The 19927-nt window shown below is 35.7% G+C and overlaps 1 protein-coding gene across 1 annotated transcript in view; it reads right to left on the bottom strand.

Moving 5' to 3' along the window:
- Positions 1-19660, bottom strand: part of INO80D (INO80 complex subunit D) — a 64940-nt gene extending 45280 nt beyond the window's left edge. The window contains exons 1-4 of the mRNA XM_036754318.1: positions 19588-19660; positions 8578-8673; positions 8219-8465; positions 2635-3380 (exon numbers count right to left, since the gene is read on the bottom strand). Of these exons, the coding sequence (XP_036610213.1) occupies positions 2635-3380; positions 8219-8436 (964 nt within the window). The 5' untranslated portion in view covers positions 8437-8465; positions 8578-8673; positions 19588-19660. The remainder of the gene's footprint in view (positions 1-2634; positions 3381-8218; positions 8466-8577; positions 8674-19587) is intronic.
- Between the last annotated feature and the right edge of the window lie 267 nt (positions 19661-19927).

The raw sequence follows: 19927 nt of genomic DNA, 5'->3' as shown, positions 1-19927 counted from the left end.
ACCATTAGAAGCAAAATTGTAATGGGTTTATAACTAAGCCATCCAGACGCACTCACCTGGTTACTCTGTGATCAATGCCACATACCTATGAAATGCCTAGGATGAGGAATCCTGTCTGTGATCATGGGAATGGCTGTCCTAGCATGAAACTATCTGAGCCTTAAGATCAAAACTTTTTTTGACCTTGGCCTCATTCACACTAGCTCTAAAGTAACCAATTAAGCTAACCAGTAACAGATTATAGGTGGACAAAGTCCCCTAATTTGGTCTTCTAGCTTCTACAGCTTTTCCTTTTGCTCTTGGCAAAACAAATATGATTTAGATGATTATATTTGATAATGGGATTATTACTGCTATTTTTCCCCAAAATAAACCTTGCTTTTAAATATTTATTTGAGCCCTAAACATTTGGATTTCAGTTAAAGAAGACAAAACAATTTTTTCCTGTTTCCTCTACGCTTCTAACACCAAAGATTAATTCAGAAGTGCTATATTCTCATAGCTCTAGTCAGTTATTTTTTCCCCTTTAAAATTCAACGATAATATGGAAAGGGATTTTTTCAAAAGTTAAAGATTATCAGCTGTCACAGATGCAAGAAATGTTGTGGAGGTATTAAACTGTGATAACTGGAAGATAGTGGTGTCCTTGACAGAAAAAGGGTTCATCATAAAGAATGTGAAAGGATAGTTGTTCTCTCAAAGATTATTTTAAATGGGTTTAAATTTTAAGATTAAATTTTCCAAAGCCCTATGACAAACACTTAAATAGCTCTTTCCTTAGATTTTTAGTTCATATATACTAGCTGAATTTCTATTTCTACTTATGAAACTACAAATATAATTCCCATTTTAATAACTTAGCCTGTATATATTAGTGCACTGTTAGTAGAGATGTTATTTGGTTTAGTCATTCTGGAAAGCAATTTGGAACTATGCCCCCAAAATTACTAAATTGCAAATACTCTTGGAGTCAACTATACCTTCACTGAGCCTACATTTCAAGGAGATCAAAGAAAAAGGAAAAGGACCTATATGTTCAAAAACACTCATACAAGCTTTTCATATTTGCCAAAATTTGGAGACTAAAAAGTATGTATTGGGAAAAAGACAAATTATGGCATATGAATGGAATGGAAAATTTTTGTGCCATAACAAATGATGAAACGGACAGTTTCAAAGAAAAGTGAACTGATGCAGAAGGAAATAAGCAAAACTAGAAAAAAACAATCTATACAAAGATAACAAAGAAAAAACAATTGAAAAACTTTACAACTCTGGTCAATGCAATAATAAACTATAAATCAGAAACCTAATGATAAAACACACCACTCCTGACAGAGAGGATGAATTTAAAATGCAGAGACATACATTTTATGTAGGCTAATGCAGGAATTTGCCTTGTAGAACTATACATATTTGGTATGCACAGTTTATTATGAAAGTGGCTGCTTCCAGTACCTGGAATTCTCTCCCCTCTTCATCTCTGTCTTCTGACCTCCTTCAAGAACCAGATAAAATCCTACCTTCTACAATAAACCTTTTTCGATCCCACTTAATACTAGTGCCTTCCCCTTCTTGATCATCTCCAATTTATTTTGAATATGCCTTGTTTGCATATAGTTATTTTTGTATGTTATCTCCCCCATTAGATTGTATGCTTCTTGAGAGACCTGGTTTTGGTGCCAGGAAGATCTGAGTTCATATCCAGCCTTTGATACTTGCTTGTTGTGTGACCCTGGGCAAGTCACTTAACCTGTCTCTCAGTTTCTTCATCTGTAAAATGGGGATAATAATAGCACCTACCTCTCAGGGTTGTTGTGAGGACAGAATGAGGTAATATTTGTAAAATGCTTGCAACCATAAAGCAATACATAAATACTAGTTATTATGAGGAGCTAGTTGGTGCTGTGGATGGAGCTCTAAATCTATCCCTTTGATTCTGAGCAAATCATTTAACCTCTATTTTTCTCAGTTTCCTTATCTGTAAAATGAAGATAATGACAGAGTACCTATACCTCTTAGGGGCATTTCAAAGATAAGAAAATACTTGTAAAGTGCTTTTCAAACCTTAATGTATTTATAAATGCTAGCTATTACGTTTTTTGGCCTTTTTTTTAATAGTCCCAGCACTTAGTATGTAATATGATCTTAATAAACATTGAACTGACTTATTTTTCATTTTGTAGTTGCTATAGTTCAAATGGGAAAAGGGTGGGAATGGGAGGAAGAGATTATAAATGAACATAAAAATATATTTTTAAAAATTTAGCTCTCACCTGACACTTTGTAATCAGCTCATCTATACAATATTCTAACAGAATCATTTGCTTTACAAAGAAATGTATACACAAAGATGAAACAACTCCAGAGCTCAAAAGCAATCATGAGAAGACTAGACAGATCGGTTCCCAACTTTTAGATCTGTCCCTAGATCACTAGACCCTATCACTCACTGCCCCAAACAAACACTTAATATAAAAGGGCTTTAAATGGAGACATGAGATATACTGCTCTATCAAGACATTTTACCTCCATTCCATACATGGGGCAAAAGAAATAAAGGCCTCACACAATAGTGCACACTTTGTTTCTGTCATCCCCAGGGTTATGTTTTAGTATAGTTCATCAACTTACCTAAATGTGGAAACAGATCAGTGTCCAGCTGCTGCCTTCGAGTGCACAGTTTCACCAGTCTCTGCAGCCGACTCATGCAAGCTGAGTGTGGAGAGAAGGCTGTGGCTTTCATGAGGACCCGGTCAGTCCTGGGTGGGTCCACAGCAGGAGCCCTACCGGATGGCAGGAGAGGCAGAGGTCTCTTCTGGGACAACTGCCTTGCTTGTGCTATAGTGTGTGTGGTGGGTGCCACTCCCTGCATTGGTAGGCTGGTGTTCTGAGGTGGAGGGGACTTGCAGACTAAACCCTGCGGCAGCCCTGGAGGCTTTAAAGAAGTAGATAAAGGTGGCAGATGGGAGTGCTGCTGCAGAGGCTGCTGCTGCAAAGGTGCAGGAGGGGGGCTAAAGTGCTCTTGGCGGACTTTTAAAATCTCTGTCTCTCTCTGACGTTGCCGATTCTGGGCCAACTTACTCTGCAACTTCTTCCTCACAGTTGCCCCTTTCTTTAGGTCATCAACTTCCTCATTGAAAGCAAATGGATCTTCCAACTCTGTCTCCAGATAGTGGAGAGGGACCCTTGCCCCTGGTGGTGACAGGGACATTCCATCAAGTCCATTGGGCATCTTCAAGGCCAGTGTGGGCACCGTCAGGCTGAAGGCCATGGTATCCATTTGGTGCCTGGCCTTCACCTCCTCTATTGAATCATTCTTTTTCTTCCTCTCTTTTTTCGGTATAAAGCCAAGTACCTGCAAATGGCTGTTGCAGTACCTTTAAAAAAATACATACACAATAAGTTCTGGATTTCCTTTGCCTTAATGGGAAAACTACACAGTAAATATAGCTAAATTAAAGCCCCCAAATCCATGTGGCTACTTTAAAAATGGTTGTTACTTGTTAAAATCCACATTCACTAAATAATCAGGATTCTTATACTTAAAAGCTTATCATTTAATGATAATTTACTAGGCTGAAATGTTTTTTTTTTAAAGATCTAAACAACAAAAGTAGATGTCCTTTTCATTTTATTCACTGATCTCAGGCATTTCAAGGTGATAACTACACCTAGGGGCATGAAATTTTCCAAAACAGAGGAAAGTACTCTCTTCAGTTTGGAAGGGTTTCAGTCCTGCATTGCTATGAGCCCCATGATTCTTGTAGTAGTCTCCAGCTAAAGAGTCCAACGGAGCATGGCTAGCTAAGCCAAGAGCCCAGGCTTCTCTCCTACTCATTTATTATACCTCACCAGAAGAAAAATAGTTGGGTAAAGCAGATAAGCCTTTCATTCTACATAAATGATTGCACTTCTCTAAAATGTTTTACAAAGTTCTCTTTTAAAGATAGGGATAATAGTAATGCAAGTATTCCATAAACATTTTAATGGAATTCATAGGAGCCATGCTATGTCTGATAGGTCTGTACATGGAAGCAAAACAACCTATTTAGGGATGTTTGCAATTTGGTACATTACAGAGAAGGGTGTGTATATACATCACCTTATACTTCCATTGTCAACTATAAACCTATTTGTTTCAATTAATGTCTCTTTATTACTGACATTAGTGACTTTTAGTAAGAGATAATGAATTTGGGCAGATGTGATTATATAAGTAAATCCCAGCAGGGACCAGTCTCTCTCACTTTCTACAGAATAATTCCTAGCAAAGAGAGAAAAAAACATAGAAGTCTTAATACTAACTAATAGTCATCTTTCAAAGCAGAACCACAAACAAGAATCTAATTTGAATGTGCTTAGGCTTAAGAACCACTGGCATACAGCACACTAGATGAGGACCAACTAAAGAAACAAGTGCAAGGGGGATACTGCCTAAATGCACATAAATCTTCGATTCAGTAAACTGAAAATTTTAATCTCACTAATCTTAAAAGTGAATTTAAAATCATTTCATTGCTTTTACTTAGGTTTCAAATCAGCCTTCTCTCTTCACTTGAACAGGTCCCTTTTACCAACTTGCATATGAATTGTCCCAACTATAAATGACCCTACATTTTGTTTTGTACGAATATGAAAGAGTCCATGTATAGATACACCCCCATCCTCATCATAATAAATTCTTTAAAAAAAGAATACTACTAACAATTCTGGTAATCTCTCGTATAATTTTCCTATATAGTGTAACTCTAGTAAACCTCTAACACAGGAATTTTTAGCCTTTTTTGTGTTATTGATCCTTTTTGGCAGTTTGGTGAAACTATTGACCCCTTTTCAGAATGCTGTTTTTAAATTTGTAAAAGATACAGGATTACAACAGAAACAATTACATTGAAATAGTCATCAAAATATTTTTTTTTAAAGTTCATGAATGAACCCCAGATAAAGACCTCCTGCTTTAACATTATTTATAAAAATACTAATTTCTAGTCTATGTGTACAAAGCATGACAATGGATAGAGGCAGTCATGGAAATGGGAAAACCTGGATTCAAGTCCCCCCCAGGTAAGTCATTTAATTTTAATTAATTAGCGTCAGCTAATTTCGTAAATTGTTGCAGACCTGCACGGTGGGGGTTTCCTCACCCAAAGTTCTACATACTTATGAAATAAAAGTCCAGATCTCTCCCCTCCAAATGTATATACATAAGTTCTATGGGAATATAAATAGGAAATTATCAATTAAAATCTAGTTTGCATATATTGCTAATTATTTACCATTTCTGGTAATCTATGCCAATAAATTTCCACACTGCTTTGAATATTCAAGAACTGACTTTGTGACATCACTGAAAATTTAATACAAAATTAAAGCAAGTTTAAAAAAGAATGCTTGTTAACATAATTATTAAAAGTAAAAACCTTTGGCAAAAACCTCAGCTTACTGAAGGACAAATTGTTTGCCTGCTGTCTCCCTACCCCATTAGATTACAAGTTCCTTGAGAGCAGTTCCTGTTTTTTGCCTTTCTTTTTATCCTCAGTGCTCAGAGGCTCAGTGCCTGGCAGTACCATAGAAGGTCCTTAATAAAGCTCTTGATTTGATAATTCAAAATAAGGAAAAAGCCAACAAAAATAAAATTTACTCTCAAACCACCCTGGTCCTTCCATTGAGTATAATAAAATGCATTTCAGTCTGATTCAGCAAGGCAGGAGAGCCTCTTAAGGCAGAACCTGTAATGTGTTTGACCAAATTATAAGCCAAATATCAAAAAGTTTCCTAAACACAACACTCACCAAAGTGATACTGTAAACTGCTGTCCTGATTAGTCTGATTTTCAAAAAAAAAAACTATAAAACAATCTTAAAATATTTATCCTAATTATCCAAAGAGAACTTTACCATAAATACTAATGAATCTTTTTTTCTAAGTTACTTATAGAATAGGCAAACAAGTATAGTCTTGTAGCCAAGTATAATAGTTGTAAACAGGTTCAGACATGATACTAAATATTAGAGTCTAGACTTCTTCAGGTTATTTTAAAACATTAACCCTCTCCCATGTTCTGGTCTCACAAATTAGAAGTAACTGATTTAGGGTTTTTTAGGATTTGAAAAACAGCAGATTCTAATGACATGTAAGTCAATACAGAAAAAGAAAATATGAATATCAGGTTGTGAGTCCTGTCCTGTAAAGATATCTAAATTGCTATTTAATCACAGCACCTCCTAATAAATTTATAATGAATTAAGTCTATCCCTAGTCCATCTTTGCCTTTAAAAAAATCTTAAGTCTGCTTCAGAACTAAAAAGTGAAGGAAAAGTCTGTCTAGGATGCTTGTAACAGTCTGGGGGAAGTTCTGATTACCTTCTCATTTTAATTTGGGCTCTTAACTCTGGTAATAATACTAAGTCTTTAGTGTGGGCCCTTGGGAAAATACCCAAGATTGGCAAATGCGTCAATGCTGAAGTAAATTTAAAGGCAAAATTATATAGATATTAAAAAATGCTACTTAAGGCAACGAATTAATTTATGTTCATCCATCATCCTCAAATAAAGAGTAACGAGAAACTGTAATTTTCAGGCTACTTATTAATCTATAAAATCAAATTCTGATGTGCACATTAGCTAAAAAGTACAGGTCTTTTTTTTCATCTGAGATTAAACTTATTCCTTCCTTCACTAGGCAGCTCTCTGTAACTTTCAGGTATTGTAATTTAAAGCCTAAAGTGCTGATTAGTAATTCTAAGGGAGTACTCCCAAATCACTACATTATACCACATTCATTTTGGTATGATCTCATTTTATACAAATTATTTATTTCACACATTAAATGTAAATTACAGGTCTGGTTGCTCACCAGAACAATTTTTATACTTCATTCAAGCAGATAGTTACTTGAACAGAGAGAGGTGAAGGTTGAGTGTCAGTTTTTCCCCCCAGTGGAAACATAATACACAAGAAAAATGCAAAGCTAAAATTGTAATTTTAAGTTCTCTGTATAAAAACTGTATAACCAGTTTTTTAAGGGATAGCTAGAACTGTTGGAAAAATATGCAGCATTCGCTCTACTGTATAATTCTCTACATGAGTGAATACAAATAATCAATAGCGTGGACATTGCTCTTTGGAAAAGGAAACAATGAAGGGAAAGTAGCCTGTAAAAAAAAAAAAGAGTATGAATTCTCTTAAGAATATACAAAATGTGTGACCAGCAGCAGACCATCTCTTTCAATGCATATGCACATTTTATTTTAAAACATATTTCCATGACAATGTTTTCTTAGGCACCATTTTTCAGTTTTTATTGTAGATCTACCTTAGATGTAAAAGCATAGTTTTCTGTTCTATAAGTACGTTACATACATATTTTTTCTTTTTTTTTTTGTTGGGTTTTTTTTTTTTGGTTTTTTGGCAGGGCAATTGGGGCTAAGTGACTTGCCCAAGGTCACCCAGCTAGTACGTGTGTCAAGTGTCTGAGGTCGGATTTGAACTCAGGTCTTCCTGACTCCAGGGCCATTGCTCTACTCACTGCGCCACCTAGCTGCCCCCTATATACATATTTTTTACCAAACTTAATGTCACAAAAAGGCTTTAAAAAATCATTTGAAAGAACATAAAACCTGGATAGTATCTTTAAAGGGACAGATTAAGACATAATTCAATGACATTTCTGGTCCTTCCTTTTTTTAAAGAAATGTATGCCTATAACCCTACCACCTTTTAGCCAAGAATGTCAAAATCCTTGAAAAATACTTCATTTATTAATAATATTTCCTGCACCTAAATGTTTTCTATTATTTTCATTTAAATAACTGATTAACTCAAAGAAGTCAGAACCTACTTTGCAAGGCTTTAATAAGCTGTATAAATAATAATATAGACTTCTAAGTAGCAAACTTTGTGAATAAAAGTTTAATAGTAATTCTGGACTGCCTATAAAATTAAGGGGGGAAAAATAGCTCAAACATACTTTATTGGAACATTCCTTTTAAAAATAATTTCCCTTTCCCTGCAAACCTTGCCATTCACATATTTAAGTGGGAAGGAAATGGCAGTGGGGATGATAATATTTCCAATTCTTATACAGAAGTTCTCTTGCGTATCCCTAATCACCAAAGGAATAAAAATGCAATCTAAGCAAAAAAAAAAGTATCAAACACAAAAAATCCAAATCACAGTCCATCCTCACTACATTTATGTCCTCATTAACTCGTACCTGCGATCCTCAGATTTGGGGATGGGGTTGGTGCAGCGTTGGCTGTTATACTTGGCCACATATTCACATTGCTTGAAGGGGGCAGTCTTGTCCTCCAGAACGTGTCTGATACAGAATGCGTAGCCGTTGAGCCGCCGCTGCTTGCACAGTTTGGGGCTATATGAGCACAAGGGCTTATTGTCAACCTCAGAGAAGTGTATGTGTTTCCCTTCATACATCACGTGACTCTATTCCTTGTGAACATCAGCTAAAAGATAGCCAAAAAAAAGAAAAAGAATCAATATATAATAAAGATGTGTCCAAATGTGTAAAGTTTAAATTTTACATTTCACTGAAGGGTTCTGGCCACAAAGTCATACCTGATTTTAAATCTTCTGTACCATATCAATGTTAAGAAAGAGCCCCAAGGACACCACTATCCTGGAATGCTGCAGAATCAAGATGAAGCAGATTGTCTATGAAAATATAAAAAGACCTAGCTGACAACTTGAAATAAACAGAACTACATCATTTAATTAAAAAGGTGATTTCTTCAATGTAATCCAACATCTTAACCAAGTTTAACTCCCACTAAGAAACTAAAAGGCATATTACAAAACTTAGCAATTATTCCAAGGCACCAAATTTAATCACTTCAATTCAAGCTAAACCTTGCAAATACCAAAAAACAGAAGAACTTTTCCATAAATAAAGGATATTATCACTGGTTACCAGTATCACATCTTGTACCCTATTCAGATTCTAAACTCCCTTTATATGTAAAAGGAATTAGCCCCAACACTAAAAAGTGTTTATCAGAAATTCACTGTTAGGTCATTTTGTAAAATCAATGGCAGGCTGGTTAAACTGTTAAAAATAAAAGGGTGCTGTATACACATTATCTCATTTGACCCTTACAGTAGACTAAGGTAGGCAGTTACATGTCACTGATCCCATTTTGCAGGTGGGAAAAGTAAGGTACAAAGTGATTAAGTGATTTATTCAAGGAAACACCCCTCATAGATGGCAGCATCAGGTCATCTGCCTCCAGATAAAGGGTTCTTTCCCCTACACCAGGACGTTTCTCGATAGCAAAAGCTCCTTTCTTCATTAGATACCCCATCCTTCTCAGGTAATTTTGTATTTGTTTTATATTCCCATTGAAACTGTGGATTCCCAAAGGACAAAACCTAAGCTCCTATTCTTCAGTGCTTCAGGTAATACCATATTATTTAACACAGTGGGTCCTTTATTAATGTTACTACTAATAATAGTGTCATGAGTACTTCAGTAATTTTTTCCTCCCTTCTTTTCCAGAAAACTTTCCAATAGCTACTTCAACATATACTACGTCCACAGGTATTAATGATATTTCATAATGCTAGGCTACGGTATCTACAATGAATCAATCATGGGATGTTAAAGCTGAAACAGATATTAAAGATCATCTAGTAAACATTCACTTTACAGCTGAAGATACTGAAGCTGAAAGAGAAGTAAGTGACTTGCTCACAGACACTAAGTGAGCCAACAGTATAATTTAGTCTCATGGAATGAAATACTCCCTCTTATGAAACTGGATAGGAAATGCTTTGAACCACTGAATGATAATACAAGGATAAACATATTTTCCTTCATAATGCCAGCTAGCTTTGAGTGAAGAGATAAAGGAAGTGTAGAAAGGGGAAGATTTAAAGAAATATTTTTTGAATCAACCAGGTTCTCAGTGTGGTCTGAGGTTCCCTAGAGATTCCCTAGACTTTTTTCAGGGGGTTGTTGTTCAGTCATTTTTCAGCCATGTCCTACTCTTCATGACCTCATTTGGAGTTTTCTTGGCAAAAATACTGGAATAGTTTGCCATTTCTGCATCCAGCTCATTTTACAGATGAGGAAGTGAGGCAAATAGAGTTAAGTGACTTGCCCAGGGTCACAAAGCTATTAAGTGTCTGAAGCCATATTTGAACTCAAGAAAGTTAAGTTTTATTGACTCCAGGCCCTGCACTCTATTCACTGCACCACCCAGCAACCCTTTGAAGGGGTACATGAAGTCAAAACTATTTTCATAATAATAATAATAAAGCATCTTAATTTCTAAGACAGTAAATGTTGATAGATATAACCCACAGAAACAAAAGCACCTGGAAGGCCTCAATAATTTTTAAGAGCATATAGGAGTCCTAAGACCAAAAAGTTTGAGAGCTACTGAACTAGGGAATATTCAAAGATTCTTTTCAGGAGATTTCTCAAGTAAATCTTATGTGAAGAGGAAGATAAAAGTTTCATTATTTTTTCTAAGTAGATTTTTCCCTCCTAAACAATCATGACAGTTGACTAAGACTAAGCTTCTTTGCTTCTTCCAAAAAAGCATGCAGGAAACTTCAAGTTGTATCCTTAAAAAGTGGCTAGTTACCCAATTAGCTATTTCCTACTGAAGATACCTGTGCACTGCCAAAAAAAGAATTTAACTAGAAGAATCAGATTCACATCTCCACAGCTTAGTTGTTATTCCTTGGCAGATTCAGAACTTAACTGTATTTGGAAATTTAATTTTATATGAGATCTTTTTTACTTGGTACAGACTGGGGAAAGACCTGAAGTATAATCACAATTCACAAACCATCCACTGAAAACATCTCATTATATATATAAAAGACAGATTTTTTTCCCCCATTGGAACTGGACCCAGCCAGGTGAAACTTAACTAGAAAGCACATGCATGGGATCTGTTTAATTCAGCAAGCATTTATGAAGTGCTTGCTGCATAGAGATCAGTGTTGGGTGATAAATATAGACATAAGGATGCAGATGCATTTCCTGGCCTCAAATTTACAGTCTAGTGGGGGATATGACATATACACAAGAAATCCCAAAAGAAACTAGTGACTTCTTCCATTCCTGAATTACATAAAAATCCAGCCAGCGTCCCGTCCCTTCAGCAAAGCCCGTGTTCATTCAGCTAACCTTTCAGCAAGCTGAAACAGTAGAGCCTGTATAGCCTGTAAAGCTCCATGTCTAGAGGCAGCAGAAGCTGAGGGCTCCATTAAGTAAGCCCCGGGATGATTAAGAAAAAGCCCACATGTAGGGATTCTGAGGTACCTAATACTCTGTCCTGAGATACCAGAGAGGGAACAGAAAATTATCTGAACCTTCAAATAATACAAGAAGGCATATTCTAGAAGGGAGAGGTCAGTCCAGACACCCAGGTGACTCAGGGCATCCAGAAAAAAGCAGTTCAAGTTCAATTACCACCAAAATATAGTTAGGTTCACAAAAGTCCTGGCAGTTTCTGCTAAAAACCAGAGATCATAGAATACAATATTTTGAGAGGTAAAAGATAAAAGTATACAACCATTTACTTTGCAAAAACTAAGCATATAATCAGGGGGTGAGAAATGATCCTTTAATGGAATATAGCACTTTCAAGCCTTCCTGATGAAAATATCAGAGCTAAGTAGGAACTCTGAAACATAAAAACATGAGTCCAGAAAACCTAGAAAGGTAAATTTATTTGAACAAATGGAAAGAGTTCTAATGATAATGTCACACCACAACAATCTAATCAGGAGAGGGGAGAGAAGAAACAAGTGTCACCCACCTCCTGACAGAGAGGTAATGGACACAAAATATATATTTTTGGATATGGGCACTGCATGGATCTATTTTGCTTGACTATGCTCATTGTTACAAGGGGTTTTTTCCCTGTTTCTTTCTTCAGGCTAATTGGGATAAAGGATTAGGACAAAGCAGGGATGCCAAAAAAAAAAAGAGGAACAACATAACATTTTTTAAAAAATGCACAGAAGAAAACAGAAGAAATTTCAGAAGGAAACACAGACAGGCAGAGAAGTTTTGAAAGTAAGAGTAGAATTTATTATAAACTTTTTTTAAAAAAAAGCAAGGAATGTAAAATGAAAATCCACAGTTTTATACAGAATCTTCCTTTTGTTTTCCTCTTTATATATGAAAACGCTCCTTTGGGGAATGTTTTAAGTTGAAAATTTTTTTAAAAATAAAGCTATTGATTCTATAACCTCTTACCAAAAAAAAGGTGGTGGGGGTTGCGGGGGGGAGAATCTATTAGGTGTCTAGTACTTTGCTAGGGACTGGGGAGCATAAAAAGAGAAGTAAATTTCATAATTACTGCCCTCAACAATTTATAATCTAGTGAGAGAGACAAGACTTAGAAAAATGAAAGAAAGGGTAAGAAGAAAACAGGGGTGGCACAACTCACAGAAGGGAGTAGCACAGAGCTATTAGCTCTAGTTTGCCAATATCTTCCAATCAAAATGTGTTCACCAGAAGAGAAAGTCATTAAAATATTCCTGGTTTCTGTTTGTGATGTGTTTTGTGAGTAAAGAGTAATAAAATAATTTCTCATGCACAAAAATTATGAGTCTGAAGCTTCTCTCGAGGAATTCTGAAGATTGCAAAAAACTTGGAAAGTTCTTGTATAACTGTGGAATATTTGAAATTTTTCAGTAATTCATCATACCTCCATATGTGGCAGGTACCCCTGTAATTTGTATTTAGCACTTAGCATCAAAGAATCCCAACTTTACATAAATTTGTAGTTCTAACAATATCCCTACAATGTTTACTGCCCATGTATTCATTTTTCTCCCCACCCTCCCAGTATAGAAACAGATTCAGCTCTCAGGATTTCTCCATATGCTACCATGAAGAAGTCAAGAGCTAATATAAGTCAGTTCTTATCTTCCACAATCATATAAATAGTCCAGCATATAATTTATGTCCTTAATATTCCTTAAAACAACAACTCTCCATCTTTACTATCTTTAACAAACACCTTTTCTTCACCTTTAAGATTCTAGATAGCAGACTTTTGGCTAGGTCTTTTTTGCTACGTTCTCTGAATTTTTGATGCTCTTCTCTACCAGAAAAAAACATCTGTTTCACATGTTGTATTCCCATGTACTACCTTAAGATGGCCTAACTGTTCTTACTATTGCTACCTTTTGATTCTTCAGATTTTTCTTTAGCAGGGTCATTTCTCTAGAAAAGACTTAGAATCTTTACATTCATGACTTCAGCTCCTTGCTATAGTCAGTCTTATCCCATGCATTTTAGAAGAAAAGAAGGGTAAGGAATAAAGGCCGTTAATCTTTAATATTTAACTACCTTCTAAATGCATATTTTTAAAATATCTGAATTATTTCATCTATAAGACTGGAAACAAATAGCAATCATGTCTTTAGGAGTTTATATAGTATCAGTATTCAGCTTGTTTTTTAAATTACAGAAAAGGAAATGGGAGGAAGTGTCCAAGACCAAAGTAGAGCTTGGAAGACAATCCTAAATCATTTGCCTCTGATATAACCATTTATCAAGACCTGAGGTCCAAGAATCCCCGCAAAATATTTCATATAGGAATCATTTTCAGACTTTACTATGTGACATAAAGAGAGGAGAAATGAGTACATACTACAAAAAAGAAGTCTGAAATCTAGTCAGATGCTTTAAAGATTCTACCATATAGAAGTTATATTTAAATTTCCCAATGTTACCTCGGAATAAAAGTCACTTCTATCCTATGAAGAGAAATGGCTATAACTAAACTCCAGTTATTAACATATGTTGCAAGAGATTAAAATGTGAAATACTGGGGTGGGGGAACTCTATCTTTAGCTATGAAGCAGAGTCAACTAAATCATTCTTGCTTACAGAATCTAGGTTGGCTTATGTTCCTTAAAAAGAGGAAAACAGGTGATTAAACTCAGGTAATTAAGCACAAGCAAACCATTATTTAATATTAAGAAAGCCAAAAACAACTATTATGGAGAACAGACAATATGCAAGTATATCTTTTAAAAATAAAGTAATACTTTCAACATCTGTAGGTGCATTAGACATTGGAATGGTAATGTAAAAATGATACAGGCAATGCTTTATGGCAAACATAAATGAGTTGAAAAGACCTTGAAACTAGGTGTTACATTTTTTAAAGAGAAAACAATTCACTTCCATAGCTATCTTTTTAGAGAAAGCTACAGTGGAATAAGACATCATCAGTAGAAAAAGAAGTGAGAAGAGGGGAGATAAGCTTTTAACAAAAGCTGTCTGACAGCACTTTTAGGCTTCCAAAAGCAAGCATAAAACAATTTGACAAAAATATGGAGATTATACTCTTTGGGACTGCCAATGTGTCACCTCAATGTGGAATCACTGATATGTCACTTCTGTTCTTTTGACTCTCATGTTTCAGAAGTATGGTCGTTTCACTGCCACAGCATTTTTCTTTTCCATTTGTAATTTTATATCCTACTACCTTTTAAAATTTGAGAGCAACAACACGCATGATACCTTTCCTAAAATGGATGTGAATCCAGGTTCTCAGAATGAAAGTATAACAACAATGATAATAACAGTATTTCTGTAGCACTATGTTCCAGGCACAGCGCTAAGCAGTTTACAATTATGATCTCATTTGATCCTTACAATAACTCGGGAAGGTAGGTACTGTTATATCCATTTTACACTTGAGGAAACTGAGGTAAAAATAGGTTAAGTGACTTGCCCAGTTACCCAGCTAGAGTGTCTATGGTAAAATTTGAACTCAAGTCTTCCTGACTCCAGACCCAGTACTCTGTACACGGTACACTTAAGATGCCTGACATGCAAGTGAAAAGAATCTTATTGAAGAGATAACTAAGGTCAAGATTAAATTAGATTAGCTAACATGAATTTTTAGGTATTAACAATGTTTGCTATCTTTGCATGCCATTTTAATCCTTAAATAAATCAGGATATTAACGAATATAATGTTAACCAGCATTTTTGAAATACATTAACTTTTAATAGTTAATAACAAATAGAAGAATCCGAAAACTGGCAAGCCTATCTGGCTTACAACAGAACTCATTCATTTGTTCTGTATTAACTTGTGAAATAAAGTCTAAATTCTCTGTTCTAAAGGCTATCAACCTAGTATGAATCAGACCGCAGACAAGATCTATTGTGTGGAGCAGGGAAGAAAATCTTATACATATTGCCCCAAATCATGAGCAATATTTAGTATGCACTTAAATATCATTCAAACTGGGATAAAAGAATTCAAGTAGCAATAGCACTTAAAGACCTAAACAAAATTATGTATTAAATCATTAAATGGTCTCATTTGCTAGTTCTCTCTTATTTGTCATATTGTCTTAATTCTAGCTTCTATAAGCCTGGAGAGTAGTTTGCAAGTAAGTAGTTTTCTGGATACTGTCAGGGCAGTACAGTTCCTTACTGCTATCAGCCATATATCCTCTCTGTATTTATGTCTTAGGGTCCTACCTCCTTTAACACTAATTCCCAGTTTGTGGTTCCACTCAGAAACGGTCATTTGGGACTTTGTGATTATTAACCTGGTAAATCCACTACGAAGAACTACCTTCTCGGGGAAGCCCCTGACACACAGGTTAAATTATATTATAACAAATATAATAAAGTGTTCTGTATTATAATGTTGTTTACACGAACTATGCTTGAAGATGATCAATATTAAGAACAGTATTTTGATGATCTGTTAATAACAAATTCTCTACAATGAATAACTCTGTATAACAAATACTATCTCAGTTCCTTATCAATGTTAACTCCCTCTCTCCTATAAAAGTATCTACGTTAGTAAAGAGAAGTCAAGAACTAGGTTATAGTTGAGCTCTTTTGTTCTGCTAACAATGCCCATTTCTCACATCTCAAATATCATTGTCCACCTAAATCTCCAAATCACCAATCAAAATAAAAACAATTAGGAAAAAAAGGTACTCCTGGAGCTTTAAGGAAGAAGAGACTGAGTAAAAATGCAAACGTAAAATGTCCCTCTTTGCCCATATGCACCTAGAACACTCTATTCACTACATGGAGGTGGGGCATCTGTTTCTTCTCCAGCTTCCAAAAATCTCAAAAATATTACATTCGTTTAAAAATTTTACTGCAACAAAAATATTTAAATTGTTCATGGAATTTGTTATAATGGAATTTTATCTAGGATCATAAAGTTTTAAAGCTGGAAGGGTCCTCTGATACCATCTGGTCCAACCCCCCTCATGTTAGAGATAGGAAAACTGAAGTCAAGAGAAGGTAGGTTTCTTATCCAAGGTCACATAGCAAGTTAACAGAGCAAGTCTTTCCAGTCTACCAAACTGTCTCTGAAGCTGCTTTAGTACAGGCTCCTTTGCTGCCTATACATGACACTGAGTTAATTCATGAAGACCCAATCCACCTAGACCAGTTATTTCATTCTCCCAGCGAGGAACCCAAAGGTCAGATAAGTTAAGAGTCTTGCCAAAAGTTATGAAGCTAGTCAGTAGCAGGACTGAAGGGCTACAAGTCTCATCAACCTTCTTTATCTATGACACACTGTCTTTCCTGTACTTAAGAAGTTCAATAACTGCCAAATAACATCAAATTATCTAAAGAAAACATTCAAAATATAAATCATAAATAGAAATTAGTAACTTTGAGGATAAAATCTCTATATCTGTCATTTCTCTGCAGATGACTCATAGGTACATATCCAGCCCCAATCCCTCCCCTGAGCTCCCACATCACCAATTACCTACTAGACATTTCAAACTGGATGTCCCAGAGACATCTCAGATTCACTCTGTTCACAAACCTCCAATGCCTGCCCTCTTCCAAATTCTCCTATATCTGTCAAACACATGGCCATCCTCCTAGCCTCTCAAGTTCATAACGTGTAAATCATTCTCCCTTCTCACTGTCCCTCCCTTCACAGACCCAATCAATCCCCAAGCCTTGTCATTTCTCCCTTTACAAAATCTTTTATATCCAACCCCTTCTGTCTACTCCCGTGACTATCATCACTTTAGATCAGGTCCACATCTTCTCTCTCCCCTCCATTACTGCAACAGCCTCCTACTTGCTCTCCCCATCTTATCTCTTCCTAATCCAATCCATCCTCCACTCTGCTGCCAAATTTTCCCTAAGAGCAAATCCAAATTTGTGACTCTCTCAAGGATCAAATATAAACTCTGTTTAGCTTACAAAGCCCTATATAAGCTGGCCTCAACCTATCTTTTCAGCTTTACTGGATATTACTACTCCTTCCACACTGAGTCCGGTCAAACTCTCATTTCTCACACACAATATTTCATTTCTTTTCTGTATACCTTCATGTCCCATATGCCTGGAATGAACTACCTCCTTACCTTTCCCTCCTAGTGTTCAACATTCCTTTCTTCCCTTAAGATGGAGCTCAAACATAGTCTTCTGCATTAAGCCTTTCCTAAGCCTCCCCAAATTGTTCCTGCCCTACCTCTCACACTACCCTGCATTTGACGACTTACTATTTACTTACTTTATATTTAGCCTGTATATACTAATATATGTCTACTTGTCTCTCCCATTAGAATATAATTCTTTTGAGGATGGATTGTTTTATTCATTTTACTTGTATCCCCAGTGCCTAGAAGAATGCCTGTCACATAACATTAATAAATATTTGTTGGTTAACTGAATACTAGAGCCAGAGTCTGTAGTATCTGGCTTAGCTGTGCAACCAAAGGCAAGTCACTGAACTCCTCTGAATCTGAGTTTCCTCATCGGCAAAATGGGAATGATAATACCTGAGGTACCTCCCTCACAGAATTGTTGTGAGGCCCAAATGACAATGGATATAATGTCTTTTGCAAATTTTTAGGTTATACACACAGACACACATATACACATATATGTGTATCAGTTATTATAACTAAGAGTAAAGATAAAGTAGATGACAACATACCATGGTAAAAAAAAAAAAAAGAGAATCATATGATCATAGATCTAGGACTGGAAGAGATTTTAAAAGTCATAGAGCCCAACCCCTTCATTTTAAAGATGAAGATACTGAAGCCCAGAGTTAAGTGACTTGCCCAAGGAAGTTAACAGAGCTGGTAATCAAACTCAGGTCCTGTGACTTTTCTGTGACTGATATGAATAACCATTTTTCCAGAAACACAACTTTGTCTGGAAAAATGGTTTTAGGTTATTACATTAAAATTATCTAAGTTTTCAACCTAGCATGAGGGACAATAATCACCTTTCAATTATCCCCAAATGAACTAACCTGATGCCTCCTCCTCTTTACCACCTACTAAGTTATGAGTTAAAAGTCTGAAAAGAGTCATGAATGGGAAAAAGTCTAAGGGCCTATGGATAAATATGACTCTCTTATTTCATTCATAATGACTTTTTAAAAATTATACAGACCTCTGTTTCATTCCATGAGCAGAGATTTGAAAAGAAGACTGTCTCAGCTAAAAACACAAAAAAATGCTTTGAAAGATTTTGCTTCATAGGAATAGGATTCAAAATTTTAAATTCTACCTTACCAAAAAAAAAAAAATTAGTGTTTTATATACATATGTGAGAAAGGGAAAAATACGAGAATTTTCAGTAATTGTCCTAGTCTTTAAATGGCATAAAAGTTTGATTATTTAAAGCTTTTATAATAGAACAAAACATTCTATTCTTAAGAATTGAACCAGATAATCTCTAATCTTCTAGCTCGGACAATCTGTGATATTCCGTGACCTACATATCAAACTAAAATATCAATGATGAAAAAAGAATATAACTTTACTAATCTAAAATCAATCCAATGCTTATTCCTCCTGTGCTATTTTGCGCTTTCATTAGTTTCAAGTACAAACAACTTTCTTTTCTAAGTGAAACCTACCATTTCTCTCGGAAGAACAAAATATTGCTAACTTTCCCAAAAGCCATATGAAATCACATACATCTGTTGTTGTTCAGTCATGTCTGACTCTTCATGACCCCATTTGAGGTTTTCTTGTCAAAGATACTGGAGTGGTTTGCCATTTCCTTCTCCAGTTTATTTTACAGATGAGGAAACTGAGGCAAAAAGGGTGAAGTGACTTGCACACTGTTACACAGCTAGTATGTATCTGAGGCTAGATTGGAACTCAGGTCTTCCAGACTCCCAGCTCAGTTCTCTATCCACTGCTGCCCTGCCCCATTTACCTGCCCATATATCTATAAATCAATTAACTGGAAAGGAAAACATATGCTTTTAAAATCTTAAAGTATCAAGTTTAAAAAAACTAATCTTGGGGCAGCTAGGTGGCGCAATGAGTAGAGTATGGACCCTGAGTCAGGAGGACTTAAGTTCAAATCCAGCCTCAGACACTTGACACATTTAATAGCTGTGTGACCTTGGGCGAGTCACTTAACCCCAATTGCCCAGCTTCCCCCTTCAAAAAAAAAAACAAACCTAATCTCTCCATTAGTTAACTAAAATAAAACTCTGCTCTTTTCTTTTTGTAATGACACCAAACAATTTTAGCAAATTGTAAAACTATGAATTTGGAGGCTGCAAGCATATGACCCAAATCAAAATGTAAACAAACTACTTTTGGTACCTGTTTAACTCCTTTTAGAGGCTGAGTAGTAGTGGGAAAGCACTGGACCTGGAGTCAGGAGAACCTGAGTTCGAATCTGTAGAAAACAAGATCATAAATTTAGATTTGGAAGGGACTTGAAAGTGATCAGAGACTTAGAGCAAAAATGACTCTTAGACCTAATCTAATTCAATCACCTCATTTTGCAGAAAGGAAACTGAAGTCCAGAGTTTTTAAGCAATTTGCCCAAGGCCACACTAATAGAAAGAACTCTAAAATCTAGATTCATACCCAGGCCCTCCAACTCCACATCCAATTTTTTTTAATTACTCCATGCTACTTTCTTTGACCAAATCAGCCT

Source organism: Trichosurus vulpecula, chromosome 4, assembly GCF_011100635.1.
Source record: "Trichosurus vulpecula isolate mTriVul1 chromosome 4, mTriVul1.pri, whole genome shotgun sequence".
NCBI lineage: Eukaryota > Metazoa > Chordata > Mammalia > Diprotodontia > Phalangeridae > Trichosurus > Trichosurus vulpecula.
This window is presented reverse-complemented; position numbering and strand designations above follow the sequence as displayed.